The sequence below is a fragment of the Malaclemys terrapin genome, chromosome 12, assembly GCF_027887155.1.
Source record: "Malaclemys terrapin pileata isolate rMalTer1 chromosome 12, rMalTer1.hap1, whole genome shotgun sequence".
Lineage (NCBI taxonomy): Eukaryota > Metazoa > Chordata > Testudines > Emydidae > Malaclemys > Malaclemys terrapin.
Window position 1 is genome coordinate 21666508 of NC_071516.1, and position 22743 is coordinate 21689250.

The following is a 22743-nucleotide window of genomic DNA, read 5'->3' on the forward strand; positions in this document are numbered from 1 at the left end:
GCGGCCGTCGATTCTGTGCCGCGAGGACACGAAGTAAGTGATTCTAAGTTGATCTAAGATACGTCGCCTTCAGCTACACTATTCTCGTAGCTGAAGTTGCGTATCTTAGATCTATTCCCCCCAGTGTAGACCAGGCCAAAGGGTGGGAAAGAAGCCAGAGGTACAGGTGAAGTGATTCACCCAATGGTTACACACTAGGCCAGTGGCAGAGCTAGGACTACCCCACAATTCTCCTGACTCCCAGTCCCGTACACTGTCCAGTGACCATGTTATGGCAACTTGCACATGTTGAGGAGGAGGGCTAGCAGGTTGCTTTGTCGCACCTAAGCCACACCCCTTGAGTGATGCTCTCACTGCTGGAGGCTGCTGTTGGTCCCGTGGGTAGTTGGACAGAAGAACACACAAACGACCAATGTTCGGTTAAGTTGTAGGAATTTATTTTAAATAACCTACAGTTGATTAAAAGGGAATTCATGATAAAAATAGAAGATACTTGTTGAGGAAAGACTGCGGGAAATGGTCTTCTCACACACACTAAGCTAACAATGCCTCTAAAACTAATGATTATAGCAAAAAAAAAAAAAAAGAAAGAAAAGAAAAAAAGGTTTCACATTAAAATTCTGCTTTTTAATTTTTAAAATTTTTGTACACAATTACAAAAGAAAAAAATAAAAGCCCTAAAATCTTGATTATTTTTCCTTTTTTGGACCAATGCTCATTTCCCTCGAAATTTATTGACCTGTGAAACTTCTTTTTACACAATAAAATCTTTCAAGTAAAAGAGGGGAGGGGGGTTAAAAAAAGGGGGGAAAGCAAAGAAAACAGTCTGCCAAACCTAAAAAGTGGGTATTCTTGAAGTGTATAGAGCATGCTCAGAACAAAGGATGATGGGAAAATTGTTTGTCACTGATTTCATTTCTCCTCAAATTCCACACTCATCTGTCCCTCCCCATTTCCCCCCCCCAAAATCTACACGATCTTTAAGATCAAGAAGAAAAACGTTTAAATATTTAAAAATAATTAAAAGAAATAAAAATTCACATTTAAAAAAGAACACTCAAGTCAGGAAGCATCTTCCCATCATGCTTTGCTTTGAACAGATGTGGTGGGTTGTTTTGCATTTTTATTAAATTCATGTTCCAATGCCACGATTGTTTTGAGTAAAACTAACAAAAAATAAAATAAAATAAAAGCAGGTACCTCCATGACCATCGTGACAGCTGTGTCAGGTGCGTTGGGTTTTAAAATTTTGTTAAATTCCTGAAATGGGGCAGAGGGAGGGGCAGGGGTTTAAGGAGTCCATTTTCTATTAAAATATAGAAGTTATTGCAAAACCCTAACTGTAAAAACGCACCAATATAATTGGATTTTGTATACAGTAGCTAAAGATCCCCCAAGCTCTTCAGTGTAATGATGAATTTGCCTGGTGGAAGGTTGACAAATCCCCCATCCACTTGCCCTGCCTCGAGAGAAACAAAACAAAACAAAACAAAACCATACAGCTAGAATTTGGATCTCTGAAACATTTTTAAATAAGTTGTCCATAGGACAACTGGCTCAGCTCCTTTATAATATTTCCAGGTTTATCTTTTCTCAAAGATGTTGGTTTCTTTGTCTGATGCTCGCTTGCCCCTCCTTACCCCCTCCCCCACAATTAGGACAAGTAAGGCTCACAGTTTATCAATCTCCCTAAAACCAGGCTTCCCCCCCACCCCTTTTTCCATAAAATCCAGCTCATTAAAAACAGGTTAAAACTCATAATCGTCCTCTGCCATGTCAATTGCCCAGGCAAATTTCTCTCGTTGGGTTTTGTTATAAATCTTCTCTACAGGAATTCCCCACTTCTTACACCTGCAGGAGAGAAGGAGACAAAAAGTTAGTCACCCGGGCTCACAGACATGCTCTCTTAATAGGAACACCTGTCCGAGGATCATTATCCTTTTCGCTCCAATGCAACCTTTTTCCTGTTCTTTCCTGTGCCCCCCTACCCACTGGCTCACATAAAGCTGGTCCTCCCCCACAAGGTCGGATCCTCCCACCAGCCTTGACAACCCCTATTCACCATTCTTGACCAACTCAGCTTGCTGCTAGCTGTCCCTCTCCTTAATATTTGCATAGAGAGGCTAAATCGGGGACAGGACTCCATTGTGCTTGGCATGATACACAAAAGGTATACAACACAGTGCTCGTGTCAAAGAACTTACAACCTGCTGCGCTTCCTTCCCAACCTCGCCCACTACCCAACCTGCCTGCTGCAGATTTACCTCCCTTCCCACAGTCCTCGAATCCTCCAACATGCCAAACTCAGCGGTGTGGGCACCCTTATCTGTCCCCATCACTGTGATCACAGGTCACCTTTGAGACGTTCCTATACAACACCTTTCCGATGCCACGTGGCAGGACCTGCAGCTAGCAAGTCCAAGCTGTTTTAGTCACTCGGAGTGATTACTTTGGCATGGAGTTAACTCACAAGGATAATGTTCAAGTTGCAAACCATCCTGCAAGTGCCAGTAGCTAAGGAGAAGTTAGGATGGCTAACGGAGATCACAGGACAGGTGTACCTTTGCTAAGAACCATCCAGGCTGCTGAAGAGTTTTTCATCTTGTCTATATGCATGCATTGAAAGCACAGTGGAAATCCCTTGGCACCAGCCACCTCTTTTCAAACAGAAGCCTTTGCCGTAGGAATTTGTAGTACCGTAGGCAATTTAAAAGGCTAAATTCACGACTGACTGCAGAATCCCCAACTCCTGTGTCTGACAGAGGTTAGGTTGAGACTGTCCACATCGCAAGCCGCTTCCCTCACAAAACTGGCATGATTGCAGTGTCTGCTCAGAAGGGGCTCAGGCCTGAAATAAGGAGCAGGATGGGGTGGCCGGCCAAGAGAAAAGAGATGTGCTAGAAGAGCTGAGGGGGAAGGGAAGGAAGTGTTCACAGTATGCCTGTCTCTAACCCCTACAGATGCTAAATTAAGACACCAAAATGTAAGAGACAACAATGTAATGGTCACTGCCCTTTTGGTCCCAGAGACACTGCGGTTCCTGCTGGAAGGTGCTCTTAGAAAAAATAATGATTGAGGTTGGTCTAAAATACAAAAGATTCGGAGAGGCTGAGATTTCAGAGAGGGTCAAGCTACTGCCTGGAAATGGATTACTGGGCAGAGCTGTGCTAAAGCCTCCCACCACTCTGGGACAGTGGACACACCACAGGGACAGGCAGGAATCCTTCCCCACATGGCAGCTTACCAGGCAACTGAGATCCTGGGATCCAGGTAGTTGAGTTTGGAGGTGCCCAAGGCAATTTGCTTGTTCTCCTCTCTGTCTGTGGCCTGAACCTCCAGCTTCATCAGCTGCTCCTCAATCCTCTGCACGGCTTTTTTCTTGCTCTCTACTGTCCTGTGGGTGGGGAAAGAATCAGAGAACTGTTCAGAAAGAGCTAGGCCTTCGTGGGGGTGCATTATTATCCTACCGGGATTCAAAGGGACCCTAGTAACTTGCACCTTTCCTGAAAAGATCCAGTGCTTAGCAAATGATGCCAATCAGCCCTGAGATGCAGCCATCACCAAAGTGAAAGGTGACAACACTTTAAACAGTTCAATACACAAAATCAAGAATCTGGTATCAACTAAAGCGATTTGAAAACGTTTTAAGGAGGCAGAATGCAGTTCCCCAAGTTGGAATTTGTCCAGGACTCTAGCGGTAACATTACTATTCCCGTATAAAAAGAAACCCCAGTTTAAAACCAGGCAGTCCACTCCTGCATGAAGTGGCGTGAGATCATCTATTAAGCACAAGAGTGCAGTATTCAGTCTGATCTGAAAGAGGGTCACTTTTCCTACTGTTTGTAGAGTCCCCCCTTGGAAGTCTAATTACAAGTGTATGCTCCTATCTGGTTTTTGCATTCAGCACCCAACACTCTGCTCTGTAGTTTCTACTGGAGTAGACACAAAGATACCATCCATCTCCTGCTCTGGGTACCAGAGGGAAAGCACATTGCTTGGCAAACTGCTTCCAGGGAGCGGGAGGTAGGTGGGTAGGGCCTGTTTGGCGGAACAGAACAGAGAAAGGTTTGGACGAGTCATAATAAAATGATTTCTTCATAAGAGACTGAAAACTAACAGGGCGAAGACGGCCCACTAATAGGCTCAGAGGATGTGACCTGGGGATTCTGAGCAGTGTTCTGCACTCTCCTGTCACAGACTTGCTTTCAGTCTCTCACTAAACCATCAGCCACGTGCTGAGCTCATGGGAGCATTGGAGGTGAGGGTATGTTGTGAAAAGCAGAGATCCAGGCAGCTTGCTAGCGACCATGTAAGGAGTGACAATGACAGACTACACAGTGCTCCTCAGCTAGGTGGCCATTTGCTAATGTAGGCCCGAACGCGTGGGGGATGGGGAACAAAAACAGAGGATCATGGATCTGGAGGGAAGGGGGGGGAGGTATTTGAGGCAGCACGGCTGCAGTAACAATCCTGTTTTGGGTTACCGCCCTGCGCTGCCGTGTGAGACCTTTTACAGCTTATCTGCACTGAAGCCAGACTTACTTTTTGGACTTTTCATCCCTCCGGACCTTGGCATCGGCTTTGGCGCTTTTCAGTTCTCTCCTGGCATCGGCTAACTGGTCCTTCTTGGCATCGATCTAGAAGAGGCAAAAACCCAGAGAGCAGGGTGGGAATTAGGAGTGAGACCCACAAAGCGTGAATGACTACAGAAGAGAGGTTCGCTGACATCCAGGGGAACTGTACAAACCTCCTAGCAGATTCGCCACCTGTATCGAAGGGCCTGGGATTTAACCGGTGAAGTATATGTCTGAGTAGGACACGAGCCTGGATCTAATCCATAGCAGAAGAGCCAGATGGGGCTTTAAATAAATCCTCACACACTGGGCCTACATTTTCAAAAGTGACTAATGACTTAAGACACCGTAATGGTGTCTAATTTCCTATGCACTTGCGGCCTCTGACAATCAAGCCCATCCAAGGTGTCTCAAAGTGAACACTGGAAAATGGAGTCACTCCAAATCACTAATCACTTTTGTAAAAATTAGGCCGTTAGTATTTCAAATGTGCTGTGCACAGAGACCAGCTTGTGGATGGTGCAGAGGGGATCATCTTTCTCACAGTAAGGGGTTCCTATGGCATTAGGAATGGACAGTTCCAACCAGAAGGTAGTAAGTAGGATAAAACCTCTGGTTACTGCTCAGGAATTGGCATCTGAACAAGGGAACTGAGTGGAAGTACAGTAGGATTTGCCAAAGCAGAGCTGGCCAATAGCCCATTTAGTCAGTTAGCCTCTCTGAGTATGCTGGATGCAAACCAATAAAAATTCATCTAAATGTGCCATACAATCCCATGGAGGGAAATTTCCTGACCCAGGCTGGTGATCAGTTTATGCCCTGAAGCATAAAGATTCCATGCTCTTGTAATCTTCCCAAAAAATATCAAGCACTGAATCTAGACAGTCAGTCTTAGCTTGAGATCTAGTAAGGTTTAAAGATTCCCAGCTCCTCAGTCCTTAACTGTTATTTTAAAACTCTCCACCTCCTCCCAAGGTAACAACTCAATTCAACTGTAAAAATCAGGGGTGGGGGCAGCCAGGTTAGGTGTTACAGAAGCAAGAGAACACCCCAGTGTAAAACAGAACACCTTATTGAGAGGGTTATTTTAAAGTCAGGCTGTGAACAGACCTAGCCAAATTTTGACCTCATGGCCTTCGTCAGAAACAATCTGTAAAGGAAGAGGTCGAGTTAGAGGAGTAGAGTGCACTGCGCGCAAAAGCTGCATTGATACAAAGGTCTACCAGGCCACTCTGAAGGGAGCAGACACCCACTCTGGTTTCCTTTCAGGGCCACAAATCAGAGAAAAGGACTGTGGTTTTAAGTTAAGCTCTGTAGTGTATCCTCAGCATGCGTCAGACTTTGCTGACGGAAAAATGACCTCTCGCAAGAAAGATATTCTAGGGATTTTTTTGGCCTAGAAAGCCAGTTTATGCCTTCAGCACCTGATTGGTTGGCTAGGGGCAGAAAGTCAACTGAGAAGTGGCAGATTTTGTTCTAGCCCAATGGAGAAGGGTGCTTGTGTCTCAGACGATCTGTCCTCCAGGTGGAAGATTTCCTTTTAAAAACCAGAGGACTCGCCTTACAAGACAGAGTGGTTTCAGACCCAGCCACACCGGCACTCTGTAGACAGAGGGAAGTGGACTCCCCTTTAGTGGAGTCTGATACACTGCAATTAGAAGCAAATGATGATATACCCACAACCAAAGGAAAAAAGGGATTTCTAGCTCTGCCTTTAATCTAAAGGAGTCTAAAAATTACCTTGGTTTGTAGATTCATCATGGATTTCTCAAAAGTCTTTGGTGGCGCCCTCTGGTGGTTACACAGAATAGCAACAGCTCTATTGGCACGGTTATAGGAAAGGATCTTTGCTGGGATGTTATCATCCGCTGAAAAAGTTGAAAAGCAGGTGAAACAATTCTGAGAGGTTGAGCAGCCATGGACATGCACCATTGCTTTTACTGATTCATATTCAATAATGAGGCTAAGTTAGTCTGCATTCATCTCTTGTATACCAGTCTCTGCACTGCATTTAAATTCCAAATCCGAATTTTATCCTGGCACCAAGGAGTTAAAGATGCCATTTTCTTCTCTTTGTGTACTAGAGTCATGAGTAATTTCAGCAGATAAGAGCAAAGCACAGGCAACAATAGAGGGGCAGCATATCTAGCAGTCAGAGCAGGGTAAGTCAGGACTGTTCTTGATAGTACGTAACCTTGGACCTGACATTTAACCGTGCTAAGCCACCATTCTGTAGGAAGGGCAATATCTCCTTGCCTTAGAAGGGGGGTTGGCTCATCCATGTTTTGTGCAGCATTTGGACGGATGGTGTTACACAAATGGCCAAGTACTAATGTTGCCCTGCATGTCTCAGATGCACAGAGGGAGGGATTTTCCAGGACACAGCCACTCTCCCTCTCTTCCCACCTCAAAGGGTCACTTCTAAAATTTTAAGTTTCTTAAGATAAAACCTCCATCAAGATAGTGGGAGGCAGGTCCTGGAGACCTAGCTGTGCTAGCTGCAGGACACTTGGGGATGACAGTATGAATACACCAAGATGGCTGTAGGCCAAGTCTGCATCACCCCAATCTTAGGGTCACTGGCCCATCCCCAGTGCAAGACAGTAGCCACAGGGCTGTTTTGGCAGCTGTGGATTGGCTAGAGGCTGCAGATCCCTCAACAAACTCTCCCACATCAGCCATGTCTCTTATGTTGGGGGCTGCAAGGGGAGTAGCATAGGTCTAGAATAGTCAACCCTATGCCACCTGGCATTTTAAGGGAATCCCTAGGAAGCCAGTAATGTCCTCTCTGAGGTTGCCTTGTGCCACTAGAGTGGGACAATACAGCCTTGTGAGGGACCAGAACATACTTTCCCAATAATCTAAACACTTCAAGGGAGGTCAAACTTTGGGCCTTAAGCCGAAGGAGGGGAGAGTTTTTTGGGAAAATCCTAAGTCACGTTTCATCCTAAGTAACTTGTCCATCCCCTTCCTAGGGTTTTGGGCCTCGTTATCCAGCAAGACCATTTTGTACTCACTGAGGCACCTTGGGGATCCACCCCAAGGTATCATCACCACACAAATCATCACCACAAATTAGGCTAGGTGATCCCAGACAATAGCACTTACGGGTAGTGAGTTCTTTTAGCTGCTGCTGTAGCGTGATGGAGGCATTGTAAGTACGGAATACCTTGGCTGTCAGGCCCTCCATAAGGTCTTGAAGATGTTTATTTAAGATACTGGTCTAAGGGAGCAGAAAGAGTTTGAGGTTTTAGTCACTCCAGCATTAGGACTAGAATCCTTCTGAATATTTGCATCCTTGCTAGACTCACAGTCTTGCCATTGGACCAGAGGTTTAGCTGTGAATTTCTAGGTACACACACTATGATCCAGTCAAGGAGAAACCCATGCCTGGAACCTTTCTATGTCTTCCTTAGGCCAATATAGGAATAATGGAATATGTGGTAGCTACAACTATTGACAAAAGTGAACAAGGGGCTGGGGTGGAACTGGGCTTTAGATCTGCATTGATGGAGACTAGGGAGGAGGAAGAACTAGCATCTGATGTGACCACTTGAATGAATGGCAAAGCAATTCTTCTTCCTTCACTGTTATACTTTTGGCCCCAATACGTGGGGGTGGGTCTGTCTCACTTCTGTAGGGGCCCTCAGCTCCTTCACAGTGTTCAAGTTGATCTGAATGTGTGTGTGTGGGTGGGGTGGGGTGAGGGGGTTGGACAGCAAGGCTATCACCTCACACATCCCACATCTCCTCCCCATGCTTAGGCTGCTGTTGCATAGCAACAAGCCCCTAGTCGGCGCAATCCAGACTGCTTAAAGACTAAGGTTTTAGATCAGTCACTTAAATGTGCACATCCCTACTGGAGACAAATGGCTATTGCCTCTGTGCCAGTCTCTGCCTGGCCCACTGGAAAGAGACAGATGAAATCTAGGCCTTCTCTGTGGCAGTACGATTTGCTGCTGGCTGGCAAAAACAACAGAGCCGTCGTACCATGTTCATCTAATACAGGGATGAGCAAACTTTTTGGCCTGAGGGCCACATCGGGGTTCCGAAACTGTATGGAGGGCCAGGTAGGGAAGGCTGTGCCTCCTCAAACAGCCTGGCCCCTGCCCCATATCTGCCCCCTCACACTCCCCCCCCCCCCTTCAGAACTCCCAGCCCATCCAACCCCCCTGCTCCCTGACTGCCCGACCCCTATCCACACCCCCACCCCCTGACAGCCCCCAGAACCTCTGCCCCATCCAACTGCCCCGTCTGCCCCCCGGGACCTCCTGCCTGTTATCCAACCCCTCCGCTCCCTGCCCCTTTACCATGCCGCTCAGAGGACCAGGACTGGCAGCTGCGCCGCTCAGCCAGAGCCAGCCACGCCGCCGCGCAGTCTAGAGCACCAGGACAGGCCGGTGGCTCTCGCAGCTGCGCTGCCTGGCAGGAGCTCGCAGCCCCGCTGCCCAGAGCGCTAGCAGCTCGGCGAGCTGAGGCTGCAGGGGAGGGGGCACAGCAGGGGAGGGGCCGGGGGCTAGCCCCCACCGGCCAGGAGCTCATGGGCCAGGCAGGACAGTCCTGCGGGCCGTAGTTTGCCCACCTCTGGGCTAACAGCATAGTAAGCCTCACTAGGGTTAGATTAAGGAGCTCTGAAGCAGTATTGTTGCTTACATTGAGTCTGTCAAAGAGGTCATCCTCAGGCTGCTTGTTCTCCATGAACAGCTGAAGATTCTTAAAAACCTACAAGAAAGGAGAAGGGAAAAAAAATACTTCACAAGGAGACTAGATGGCTCTGGGGTTTGGGAATGGGATAGAGAGTCTTTTGCTTCTGGGTTTCCAGTTCAACAGTGCCTGAAGGTCACTGCCTTCTAAAGGCTACCTGATGGTCCATGTGAGAAGAGCTAGATCCCATTCCAAATGGACAGGTGTCCACATCCCAAGTCGCCACTAGAACTTGTGCTAACAGTTCTCCTCCCTGGCAGCAGAAGAGCCAAGGAGTGAATGGCCCATCTCACCCCTCTGAGGTGAGCCCTCTAGGTCAGAGCTGAGAAAGACTCTACTACTATCATTGCTATTAATTGCCCTGGTTAAAAAGAGAGAGCCAAGCTGGCACTATTCCCTGGCAGAACAAGGTTATTCTCAGAGCATCCTTGCTACCCAATGTGCACCCTGATCCTTCTCCCATTGGGCAGAGTTGCCATCTCAGGCCCAATCCAGTGATGTAAACTGACTTGGCAGCCCTGATACAGCCACGTCCCTTTGTTGCATTTGAGGTTTCACACAACTACACCACAAGCAGTTCCACACAAAAACAATCCAGGCATCCTAGATTATTCAGACAGACCAGCTTTGAAATCACTTGAAAAATCAACTTCCAGGCTTTTCAGCAACACATTTTGATAACAAGACATCTAATACACAGAGATTTCTAATTCCATAATAATCAATTCCCCCATTGCGAACTCTTAAAGAACATACCCCAAGAGTATGCCAATGAATTTAGTAACAGAAAAATAGATTTTTCTTTCTTAACCCCTGTGACCCCCTCATTTCTATAATAGTGGCAGTTTGAAAAAAAAGTCAACATTTACTGCTCTTTGCCATTCGTCACAGCATTACAGAGACTATTTTACACACTGTGCTATGTGTATAGTGAGTGGGCCAGATTCCTCTCTCTTACACCAGAGTAAATATAGCGTAAATAACTCCCTGGATTTTTGTAATGCCTCTGCTTATAGTGAGTGGACGGAAATTTATCTTGGAGCCATCCAAGTAACAACAGAGACAGAACTGGGGGACTGAATATAAACAATGCAAATAAATATTGCATGGAACAGAAAGGTCTCAGTCAGCAGGTATGTACTCTGTACAATAGTTCTTAGGTCAGGCATACTTCAGTGAAGCTGCTCCACTGATTTACACCAGAGTACCTGAGAACAGGCCTAGCCCACTGAAGGCAAACATTCAGACATGAGCGTCAACAAAAGAAATCCCTTGTACAATATCCAGGCCCACGTCCATGATACTTGCTGTAGAACTCCAAGTTTACTTACTGCTACACTAGTAACAGTGCAGCCAAGTACCTACCACCCTGTGCTCTTCATGCTGCTGGGGAGGTTTGGCTTTTGCACCTGTGGCTAGGACTGTGTCCCAAAGACGTCTATCACTGAGAAAAAAGGAGGATGCTAAGGCTACAGACTAACAACACGTCCACATAATGGCTTTAAAATAACCATTGCTGATCACATGGATATGGCATGGACTAAACGGCCACCAGCTCAGAGCATGGAGACTTTAGAAAAGGAGAAACCTCAATAAAGGCCTCACAGTATGGTTACTTCACATCAGAACCAAGAAGGTGGCAGCCTTATTCCTCCAAAGCACCCACAGGAAGGGAAGGTCAGAAGATAAGTTAGCTTATTTTCTGCCTTCACATTTGAATAAAACACAATGCACAGGAATCTCCACTTCTGGAGATTTTCCACCAGGCAGTTCCTCCTTTCCTTGTAACAGTGCACAGAGACAAGAATGGGAAACATCTCACCCTCTTCTCAACGGGGACTTTGTTGTAGTATCGAATGGAGTCTTTACCGAGGAAGTCAAATTCAACCATGTATTCCTGGCCATCCAACTCCGGATGCAAATTAATGTGTTCCACTCGGAGGGAGCAACAGCCAACGGTGTCCGCTGTCTCCCCTTCTTCCTTCTCATTACCAGCTCTCAGGGCAAGCTACAAATTGAACAAGAGAAGGGGAGGTGGGCAAATGGAATCAAAATAAGAGGTTTAGCATTTCAAACTGCTCTGGTAATTTATGGATTGTGGGGTCCTCTGGGAGTCTTGTCTGCCCAATAACCAGGGTATTCCGATTTAGCATGGTACCATGTGCCTGATCCTTGAACAGAAGGGGAGCATGGACATTCAGAGAAGCTAAAAACAGGCAACTCTCAAAAGGAGAGGTTTGAAACTTAGATTACTGACATTAAAATATAAATAGTTGGAGTCACAATGAAGTGCAAAGGAAGTTATATGGCTGGTGCCAAAAAGGGGAGAAGACATAAGATACATCAAAATCAGGATAAATAAAAAGTTGATTATTTTTTAAACTGGATTTTTCATTTAAATTAAAACATTTAAAAACAAACTTGTTTACAATTAAATTTTACATTATGACAACCTATGTTAAGCCCTAGTTTACTATAATTATTAAAATTATTTAAATAAAAAAGAAAGCTTGTGCCTTATTTACTTTTGGTTTCATTTTAACTAGCAGTTGCAGAGAACATGTATTAATGTTCTTCATTTGCACTAGTTTATTCAAACAAGTGAGAAACTGACTGAGTTGGCCAAACAGGAAAGCTTTTCCTCTTCCAATCTATGCATACAAACCAGGTGGGAGAGGATGAAATCTATTAATGCTAAAGACATGGGGCCAGATTTTCAAAGATATTTAGACACCCTAAGGATTTAGATAGGTTCCCAGTGGGATATTAAGAGCAAATATGCAGAATCTTCATAAGTGTAGATTAAGCTATATGATTGCTTAAATAAATGTATATAGATATAGTGTATCCTCCTGGTTGGCCAAAAGTACCACCACATTTAGAGGCTATATATAATTGCAAATAAACATGTTTTAATATTGCCTACCAAGGAGAATGAACCTTTCTTAAGGAAAATAACTAAAAAGTGCACATGCAATACAAGATTAAAAGCAATTATTTATATATAGTTTCCTGCTTGCTAATTTAAATCATGACTAAAATTACTGTGATTTAACTCCATCCACGCGGATGAGTAATTAACTGGTCACAGAAGCCACACAGCAGTGCTATCACTGTTAGGGACACAGTTTTAAATAGTACAGTTGCGTAAACATGGTGACCGACTACAGTTTCCTAAGTGTGGCAAGACCAATTAGCACAGTTCATGTCAGAGTCGTGAGGTTCATAACTAAGTGGTAATAAAAAGCAGAGCATTCCAGGAGGAATTAGACACCCCTGGAAGCCAAGGGCCATACACCCACCTGCAGAGCTCCCACTGATCCAACTGGGGGACTCTGAAATTAACCTAATTGTGACTTTTGTCTGAACAAAACAATATTGCCCAACGTAACCAGGTTCAGTATGGCAATTTACTGATCTGGATTTCCAGTTAATTATGAGGAAGTGGAGACCACTGTCACTCCAGGAGGAGACCTCTGGGTACTCTGAGGACTGGACTTCTAATAGAATAACTAGTAGTTTCTCTCAAAGCCCTTCAACTCCCTTATTTAATCTGTGCAGCATGTGAGCGTTTCTATCAAAATTTTATTTGGGCTTAGGGACAGGTGCCCACCAGCCCTGCATCTTTATTCAGAGTGAGGCAGGAAGAGGAAACTGCCAGAAATCAACCCTCACTTTATCAATGAAGTACAGTGCCACAGCTCTCTGTCGCACTTTCATCTCTTTGGACTTCCAGTCTTCTCGATATTGATTCCGTATCTTATCCACACACTTCTTTAACCTCCGAGCCGTCTCATATTTCTGCCAGTCCTTCTCACCCTGCAGAAACAGTCACAAGAAAGTCAACACACCTGAAAGTGAGCAGCAGAAGCAGAGAGAGTTCCTGCTCAAGCCTATGTGCACAAAATCACTGGGAATTCATTGCTCAAAGTTCTGCCTGAACTAAGTTCACATGCAGCTGCACATAGTTCAGTGGCCATGACATCAAGTGCCTGCACAGAAGTCAGAAATCAGATGAGAGAGGTACTTGGTCTTCCAGGCCCCTCAATGTACAAAGGTACCCCCTACTCTATTAAGGAAATTGCTATTTTCTTAGCAGTCCCCTTCTCACAATTAGAAACCCACTCAGTAAAGCCATAAAGACAGCAGAGTGAACTCATTTTAAAAAAGCTTTGAATGGCACATTAGAGGTGTGTGATGATACGGTTACTGTAGGTCATCAGAAATGACGTCCCACCACACACTCAGGACAAGACTCTTATTTTCGCTCCAGGGGAGCCACCCAGTAAGTGTAGTGTCTCTCTTAAAAACAGGTAATTTTCCTACTGAGAAGGCCTTCCCAAAAATCTGTCCTACTAAAAACGGAAATCCAACTACTTTCAAAGTCTCATCATTTGTTTTTACATGATTTGACAATTACCAGTTATCCGTGCTCACAGCGAGGTTTGTTCTTCTCAGAACATCACCTACTCCTCCATCTTGCAGTGAAGTAACATAGCTGGATTTATGCCTTTAGACGGACATCCAGCACATGGTTAGGACTTCACTGCATGATCAAGCAGGAGACACGGGGGCCAAACTTAGAGACAAAATTGGCAGAAATTTTCTTTTAAGCTTACTGCAGACCATGAAAGGCTCCCAACTAGGATGAGAACATCCTTTCAACCAGAAATCTGAAAGCACTTGACTGATATTATTCCACACCCCTACAGAATAGCGATTACCCTTATTTGGCAGATGGGGAAAATGAAGGCAAAGTGACTTGCCCAATATCACACAGTGAGTCAATGGTAGAGTAAGAAAAAAGTCGGTCTTGCCTCCCTGTCCGCTGCCTTAACCACTAGATGGCCACGCTCCCCACCTTAAGAGAGTTGGTTAAGATGCAGCATGGCCAAGCAACCTTCCAGATAAAACCTTACCTTGATTCTAGAGCTGGGGTTCAACATGATGTATTTAATAGATCCTTGGATGTTTTCAGTCCATGACACCAACCAGGTCACCTTGTTATCATGCCGGACCTCCTTCCATTTGTGACCTGGAGGAGGTGGGGGAACTTTGGAATCCCTGCATAAGGTAACAAAAACAGCAAGAGGAAAGAAATGGTCTTAATAGATCCCAGGTGATAAAATATAGATGACTAGCAAAGGTTAAAGTGTTAATGGACAGCAAAACATATTAAACAAGTCTCTCTCCCTACTCTAGTCTGGGAAACTGCATTTCTGTAGCAGGATAGTAAGGTGAATCAAACTGAAAGTCAAAGATCAAGAGATACACAGTCATGTTTATGCTTCTTACGGAATTGTTCCCTTCTGTTAGTTATTGTGATAAGTAGCATTGTTGGGAAGGTCATTGCTTTGATTTGGGGATGTTTCTGCAGCTTCAGTAGTCTACATGGAGAAGGAGAAGTCTGAAGACCTTACACATTGGTCTGTTGCCTCTTAGGACACAAGAAAAAAAAAATCAAGTGGGAGAGCCATACATAAAATAAATACCCTTTGGCCCCAAGGGAATAGAATTAACAGGAGCTGCCCTGCACTGTAACAGAAGGTGCTGGTGTTGATCAACACTGAGGTGTGTGGACAGAGCTCTGTGTGACTTATGAAAGAAATGGCTTGTACACAACTGATGTTTTCATTATACCTCTCACCCTTCAAAACACCTAAAATGACCAAGAAACCCAACACATAAACTTTTGAATGCTTAGATGCCATGTCAAGTTACATATACGATAAAAAAAAGTTATCCTAACTAGTAAGCAAAGCAAGGTGCAAAGCATCCCATGCTCACTTGCTGCAATTAATGATAATGTCTTCTGGCATGATCCGTCTCTTCAGCATGCCCATTTTGGGATGGTTGCCACGCCCTCTGAAGAGGCCTGGGGGTTCAATCTTGAAGTTGGCGATCCTCTCCTTGTGGTTATCCATGATACAAAAGCCATATTCTTTTAGTAACCGCTCATTCTCCTCTTTGATTTTCTAGGAAGACACAAAACAGGGAGATTGCACTGCACCCAAAGACACCACGGAGCTCAGTATCAGATTGAAGCAAAATTCATTTATTATTTGTATTGCAGTAGCACCTACAGGCCCCAATCAGGATTGGGGCTCCATTGTACTAGGTGCTGTACAAAACACTGAATAAAAGGCCGTCTGCCTAGAACAGCATACAATCTAAATGGCGACACAAACAGAAAAAGTCAGGAACTAGTAGCTAAGGCTACGATTTTTGTAACGGAGGTCACGGAATTCATGGCTTCCAGAGACCGCCGTGACTTCAGACCGCGGTGGCTGGGAGCTGCAGGGTCCCCCCACTACCCCCGGGGGAGTGGCAGGGGGACCCTGGAGCTCCAAGCTGGAACCCCTGCAGCTCCCCAGCCACTGCAGGCGGTGTGGGGACTCTGCAGCTCCCCATTTTGTCAGGTATTTTTAGTAAAAGTCACAGACAGGTCCTGGGCTTCTGTGAATTTTCTTTATTGCCCGGGACCTGTCCGTGACTTTTACTAAAATTATCCAAGACAAAGTCTTAGCCTTACTAATAGCTAAATGTAATATATGAAACATGCACAATTTTTCCTAAATTTGTAATTACATTTCACTTGTCTCTGACCTATTTCCCCAAACCAACGGCCTCTCCATTCCCCTCTGTCCATGTGCCACAAACATCAAGTTTAAGGACTTTTGATCCACTGCATTTAACATCATGTTGTTTAAAGAAACAAGCTTCTCACTTTGAGACCTAACACAAGGTTGAAAGGTATGAAGAAATCAATGCACCCTTAAATGAAGTTGCACCAACTGAGAAGTGGACACAAGAAAGCTCCTTCTACTCTATTAGTTATGCAGTGTGTGGTGTGTCTCAACCAATATTTATCAAATAAAAGGCTAAAAGCCAGCAAAGCCAGGCACATGTTCTATTCTATACTGGGAACCTTTGAATCCTGACACCATGGGCTTCAATTGTTTTGGGAAAACCATCCCCCATCCAATTAGAGGAGCTCTGAACCTCACCACCTAGGACAGTTAGACTAGAATTACATGACCAAAAGCACTAAATGGAACCAAATTTAGATCTTGTGATACTTTTCTAGTTCTTACTGAAGTGGGTACCTAGGGGTTGTGTAGGGGTGGAGGAAAGACATGCAGATACTCCTTGAAAATATCTTCATCCTAGTAACACCATGGTGCTGAAGGAGAAAGGGCCAGAAACGTTTTATTGTCAGAAAGAGAATTGCAGTAGGTGGAGGTTTCTTATTAAACACTGCTCTCGACATATTACCTATGCAGACATGTTAAGAGGAACATAAGTGACACAAGGAATCTCAGGGATGTTACTAGGAAACGAATGAATTCTTAGTCATCACAGTCAGATCAACAGAGAGAGACTTTTAGCTAGAAGTGCAATACTTCTGTCAATCCACCCTGGGTGGTACAGGTTTGACCAAATCCCTTCAGTGTGATCGGAGTGACAGACTGTGCATAGATGATATGGCCAGAGGAACGAATAAAGGATTATGATAAAAGAAAAAACATCTAAATGGCTAGAACAGTCTTCTACAATTCCCTAGAGTACCTGTTTCTCTTCCTTGGACATCTGTTTCCTAGCTTCTGACTGAGCTTTGAAATACTGGCTCATCTGTGTGAAGTCACACTTGCTGAGGTTGGTGATGGTACTCTTTTCTTCTGAAGTCATTTCCTGGGCGGATGAAAGTAGAGCTTAAAACCTTCTTATAGTTAGAATAAGGTTTAATTGCCCCTCCCAGCCCCTTAGAAGGTATCAAAGGACAGGTGCTCCTAATAAACACAGCTTCTGCCTGTCTATCAAAGAGCTGCCAATTTCTAGTAAGTACTCAACCTAGCCAGGGTGAATGAGAAACGGATGAAGAGGGTATATGTGGCACACAGAACATTAAGACTCTGTCTGATCTTTGCAAGCATTGACTGCATATTCTATTACACAGCAACCTTTCAAACCACTTAGCCATTCAAGGGTTGTTGAAGTTACTGGGGGAAGGAGAGGCCACCTAGGTAACCTGGGCCAGCTGCCTGAATATGCTTATTTTCTTGGCACGCTTATACTGGTTGGGATAGTGAAGCTCCTACTTTGCAAGACTTAGAAAGGGGCTAGCCTCTGATACAAAGGTAGTGATGGCTCTTCAATTCCACAGTTTCAGTGGGGCAAAGATTCATAAAATTCCAAGGTCAGAAGGGGCCATTGCGATTGTCTATTCTGACCTCCTGTATAAAACACAGGCCACAGAACTTCTCCAAATAATTCCAAGAGCAGAGCTTCTAGAAAAACATCCAATCTTGATTTTAAAACTGTCAGTGAAGAAGAATCCACCACGACCTTCAGTAAGTTGTTCTAACAATTAGTTACTCTCATTATTAAAAACGTGTGCCTTATTCCCAGCCTGAATTTGTCTAGCTACAACTTCCAGCCTTGGATTATGTTACATCTTTCTCTGCTAGCCAGAAGAACCCATTATGAAATATTTGTTCCCTGTGTAGGTACTTCTAAACTGTAATCAAGTCACCCCTTAACCTTCTCTTTTAAACTAAACAGATTGAGCTCCTTGAGTCTAGTCTATCGCTATCATGCAGGTTTTCTAACCCTTTAATCATTCGCCTGGCTCTTCTCTGAACCCTCTCCAATCTATCAACATCAGGGAGGGGAGGGATAGCTCAGTGGTTTGAGCATTGGCCTGCTAAACCCAGGGTTGTGAGTTCAATCCTTGTGGGGGCCATTTAGGGACCTGTGGCAAAAATCTGTGTGGGGATTGGTCCTGCTTTGAGCAGGGGGTTGGACTAGATGACCTCCTGAGGTCCCTTCCAACCCTGATATTCTATGATTCTATGATCATTCTTGTATTGTGGACACCAGAACTGGACAGAGTCACACCAGTGCCAAATACAGAGGTAAAATAACTTCTCTACTCAATATTTCCCTGTTTATGCATCCCAGGATTGCATTAGCTCTTTTGGCCATAGCATCACACACTGGGAGCTCACGTTCAGCTGACTATCCACCATGATCCTCACATCTTTTTCAGAGTCACTGCTTCCCAGGATGGACTCCCTCATCCTGTAAGTATGGCCTACATTCTTTGTTCCTAGATGTATACATTTACATTTAGCTGTATTCACACACTTATTGTTTGCTTGCACCCAGTTTACCAAGCAATCCCGATTGCTCTGTATCAGTGAACTGGCCTCTTCACTATTTACCACTCCCCCAATTTGTGTGTCATCTGCAACTTTGGCAGTGCTGATTTTACATTTGCTTCCAGGTAATTGATAAAAACGTAATGATCAGCTCAGCCATACCCACCATGTCACATCACACGCAAGTATGACTTGCAAAAGGTCCACCCTTGTTCATTTAAGAAATATTTACCAGGAGGCCCTTCCTGGAAAGCTACAGCATAAACAGGAACTTTCAATGCTAACATCTGAGGCAGCCCTTTGCTCTCTGCCTTGCACTAGCATTTTGTGCACTGAGTCAGAGTAGCCCCTATTCTCTCTAACACTCATGAGAAAATGGTCACGTAGGCTGTCATCCCAGTCCAGGGATCCGTACCTTTCGCCAGTCTTTAAAAAAGTTTTTCCTGAAGATATCCTTTGTAGTGTACTCATGATCAAGCATTTTTGCAAAGAATGTAGCAACTTCTTCTGCTTTGGGACTTAGCTTCATTACTTTACCTATGAGAGAGAGGAGGTTAAAAAAAATAAAAATAAAAGTCAGCTGAAGATGTTCAGCCCCTAAACCTTTCTGCTTTTTGCACCTTGATGTTTCAAGAGATCTGGAAACCCTTCCACTCAATGGTGGACTTCTGTGGACGTACAATATACAGCCAGATTAGCCAAGTATATGGTTTGCCTTTGTATTTCAGTGAGGTTTTGTTCAGTGTGTCACATGGCACCACAAACTAGTGTCCCCTGAAACTAAGTATGGGATGCAAAGGGAGTAGAGAAGAATGATCAGACTATTGAGGGCTAAAATTTGACTTGCGTTAAAATAGTTATAAAATATGATCAGGAAATTTCCCCTGGAATCTAAATATTAAAAAAATAAAATAAAAAAATATTAACTATCAACCAATCTGATGTCCAATAGGCATGTAAGATATATAGAGAAGGAAGGAAAAACAACTCCTGCAGCAAACCATTAATCAAGAGTCACCATGACCAGAGGTACACATCTATATCCCTGCTGAGAGTAGTGATGTTGGTGCACAAAGTGAAGGAGACAAGGGAGCCATATTGGCTTTTATTCAATTCCATCTTCTGCCTCTCAGCATCTTTACTAAACCAGGAGACAAAGCATCATTTAGCTTTCCTAGTCCCCTCACACACACAGTTTAAAACATGTCAACTTGCTGTCTACAAATAAGTAGCTATTTCTAGCCAGGAACAGAGGCAAATCTCTGCCAAAGCACACACCAGTGACACCCACAAATATGGTAGTAAGTGGTGCCAGAACACTCTTCTCCCCTCCCACAGGAAGGTAAATATGTGCGAACTCCACCAACCAATGGAATGAGAGATTCAGGTATCATGGGAACACACTCCAATGTCTCCAACTCCTCAGACTCAAAATATAGTCACATTTAGTTCTTTCAGTGATCAGTGATATAGTTCAGCTTGGTTGCAGGAACGCAATAGAGCCTTTCCTCAAAGTGAAATCACTGTGAAGAAGAGATCTTTTGAGAGCGAGGGAGAAGAAATTGCTGCATCAGAGCTGCACATTCAAGGTCTACCTTTTCTACTCTTCAGTCCCAGATCTCATTCTTGACATCACATTATGCTCCAGCACTCTCAGAGAAATATTTTGCATGCATCTCATGGATACAGCTAATAGTGAGGAATATTTTAAATCCCAATAGCTTGAAGAGTCCGCATCAGTGGTTTTTTAATTGACTCTTTTACCTCACAAAAGTCAATGCCAGAACTGCTACTGTGAACAGTTTAATAAACTACTGGGAAAGTAAAATGTAGTCCTCTTGATTCACCAAGTGAAAAATTTACATTATATGCAAAAATTCAAGCGAGGGAACTATCTGCCCAGTCTAAAGAACTTAAGTCAACAAAACATAGCAAAGGAAGGCTCACTTAGGCCAAAGATGATTGAATACATCACACTAGAAACTAAGATACCAACAGGATTGCTGTTAGTTTAATTGTAACATAAACATATATTGTTTGTGTACTTCTAGCAGGAAGCAGCAAAAGAGGGTTGCAAAGGAAAAAGGGATAAAGCTGCTAAACCAGTTGAAAAAGGTGCAAGTGATAAGCTGGTAAGATGTTTTGGGGGTTAAATGCCATTAAAATGGCTCGAAAGTTGCCTACAGTTGGCACAGAGTAACCACTGGCCTCAGTTGTTATTTTGTAAGCAGAACTGCAGAAACTTGCTTGGATTGAATTTCATCCCTCACTTTCCCTTCTTTCAAAGACCTAAGCAGTCGTCCTGTGATGGGACTATAACTTCAGTACTATGGAATTTATCAAGAGCCCTGAATGTTAGTAACTCAGCTTAAAAAACAAGAGCAACTAACAGGCTACTTTGGCATCCACAGCTCCTTTACAGGAGTCTGGTGATGCAAGTGACTGGGAGCTCTAGCAATAGCACCGCAGTAATTATGGACACCCTGTCAGATGGACGCAGGCCTTCTGCTGCAAAAGCAGGACTGGTCACGGGATGGACTCCTCTACTCAGAGGAGGCTAGCAAGCGGTTGACCAAGTGTGGAGTACTGAAGTCTAGAAGTTATTCTGAGGTAATCTCTGAATTGGACAAGGCCTCCTGAGCACAGACAGTAGGATGCTGAGCAGATCTCTCACAATAGCTTGTGGGTGAATTCGACACCGCATTTTCCTAGAGATGGTCTTTGGGGTGGCTTGGACATTTGTTTGAACATGCTATAGATAAAAAAAGAACTTCTTAGTTTAAAACTTCCACAATGTTTCATGGGAACATCCCACTGCTTCTGAAGCAATTTCACAGACAGATGCCCCTTTAGAGTGAAAAATTCAATTTTCATCCACTCAAGTATCTTTCACTTAATCCAATCCCTGGTTAAAATGATCCTCCATTTAATGTGATCATACCTGCAGGAACCAAATCATCATTTATATTAAAATAAGTTCTGCCTGTTATTCTGATCACTTCAAACAGGTGTTATGGGAAAAATTAATAACTCGGTATAGAAAGCTATATATAAAAAGAGACCCTAACACTGAATGAGAAGGATGAAGGCCCAAGGAAGACCAGCAATGATGAAAAATAATTACTAGTACACGGTGCATTGGTCAGACATTGTCACTTATGGTGTAAAGCATTATCACACGCTAAGTGAGCTGTGACGTGTACCCTTGTGACCACAGGGAGAATAAATGCAACTGCTTATTTCAATCCAAATAGAATCTAACAGAGGTTTCCTTGTTTCTATAAAGTTTATTCCTCTTTTTATGATCCCTGGAATTTGCTTATACAGCAAATAATTAGACTGGACCACCACCTCACCCCACCACTTCACAAGGGAACCCTCCCCTCCTATTAAGAATGCCACCTTCTATCCCAGTAAGTGTGAACCCTTAACAACTTACCATCATAGTAGAACTTGACGTTTTCAGGCAGAGGTTCATATGGTGGAGCAAACACAGGACCTTTGTGCTCTAGGAATTTCCATTTAATGCCTTCAGGGTAGCGCTCTTCCTCCCACCTTTAAAAACAGACCAACAAACTGATACAAACTCACCCTCCAGCCATCATTTCTGTGTCTACATGGGAAGGGTGGCATATAAAAACAGTAAGCAATCACTGCATTGCACTTCAGAGTTCACAATGAGCAGTACACAAGCAAAACCTAGAACACCAACTGCCATCTTTTTGAGAAGCATGGAACAGGCTCCAGAGACAAATTAATGTTCTGGGCCAAATTCACACTGCTGTTATGCCAGAGTTATATTCAACTGAGTTGCAGCAGGGATGAGGCTAGCCAATTATGTTCTTCACCAAACAAATGCATGCATGTGTACTCAGGAAAGTAAAGGACTGAATGCCAGGTATAGTGCAGGCTTCTTTACAGCAGACTGTCAGTTTAACGAAGCCCTCATCTAACTTCCAGTCCAAGATCTCTCCAGAACAGAGATGGACAACAGCGGCAAATTATGCGATCACTTTCTGATGTGGACAGATGTCCCATTAAGGTTAGAGATGATAAAGAGAATTTCACTTGTGGCCTAAGCAAACCCAGGTGTTTAGAGAAGAAATATTAATTAATCCTCTCTGTCAGCTAGAGCTCATTGCCCTTTTTTTGCATAATAAAGAGAACACGTTCTCTAAGGCAAGCAGAAAACAAAGGATAAGCATAAAGGTGCCCTAAGGCTCCCATTGCAATAATTAATTAGGTCCCATAATAACCCTGAGGTAGGTATTACTATTTTCCAGCTGGAGAAACTGAGGCAGAAA

General features: G+C 44.0%; 1 protein-coding gene across 1 annotated transcript in view; it reads right to left on the bottom strand.

Moving 5' to 3' along the window:
- Positions 1-415: 415 nt before the first annotated feature.
- Positions 416-22743, bottom strand: part of TOP1 (DNA topoisomerase I) — an 80038-nt gene continuing 57710 nt past the window's right edge. Inside the window, exons 9-21 of the mRNA XM_054045704.1 lie at positions 21879-21994; positions 18855-18976; positions 16848-16970; positions 15066-15253; positions 14198-14342; positions 12954-13097; positions 11101-11286; positions 9228-9296; positions 7683-7797; positions 6315-6442; positions 4543-4637; positions 3245-3394; positions 416-1851 (exon numbers count right to left, since the gene is read on the bottom strand). Of these exons, the coding sequence (XP_053901679.1) occupies positions 1749-1851; positions 3245-3394; positions 4543-4637; positions 6315-6442; positions 7683-7797; positions 9228-9296; positions 11101-11286; positions 12954-13097; positions 14198-14342; positions 15066-15253; positions 16848-16970; positions 18855-18976; positions 21879-21994 (1684 nt within the window). The 3' untranslated portion in view covers positions 416-1748. The remainder of the gene's footprint in view (positions 1852-3244; positions 3395-4542; positions 4638-6314; positions 6443-7682; positions 7798-9227; positions 9297-11100; positions 11287-12953; positions 13098-14197; positions 14343-15065; positions 15254-16847; positions 16971-18854; positions 18977-21878; positions 21995-22743) is intronic.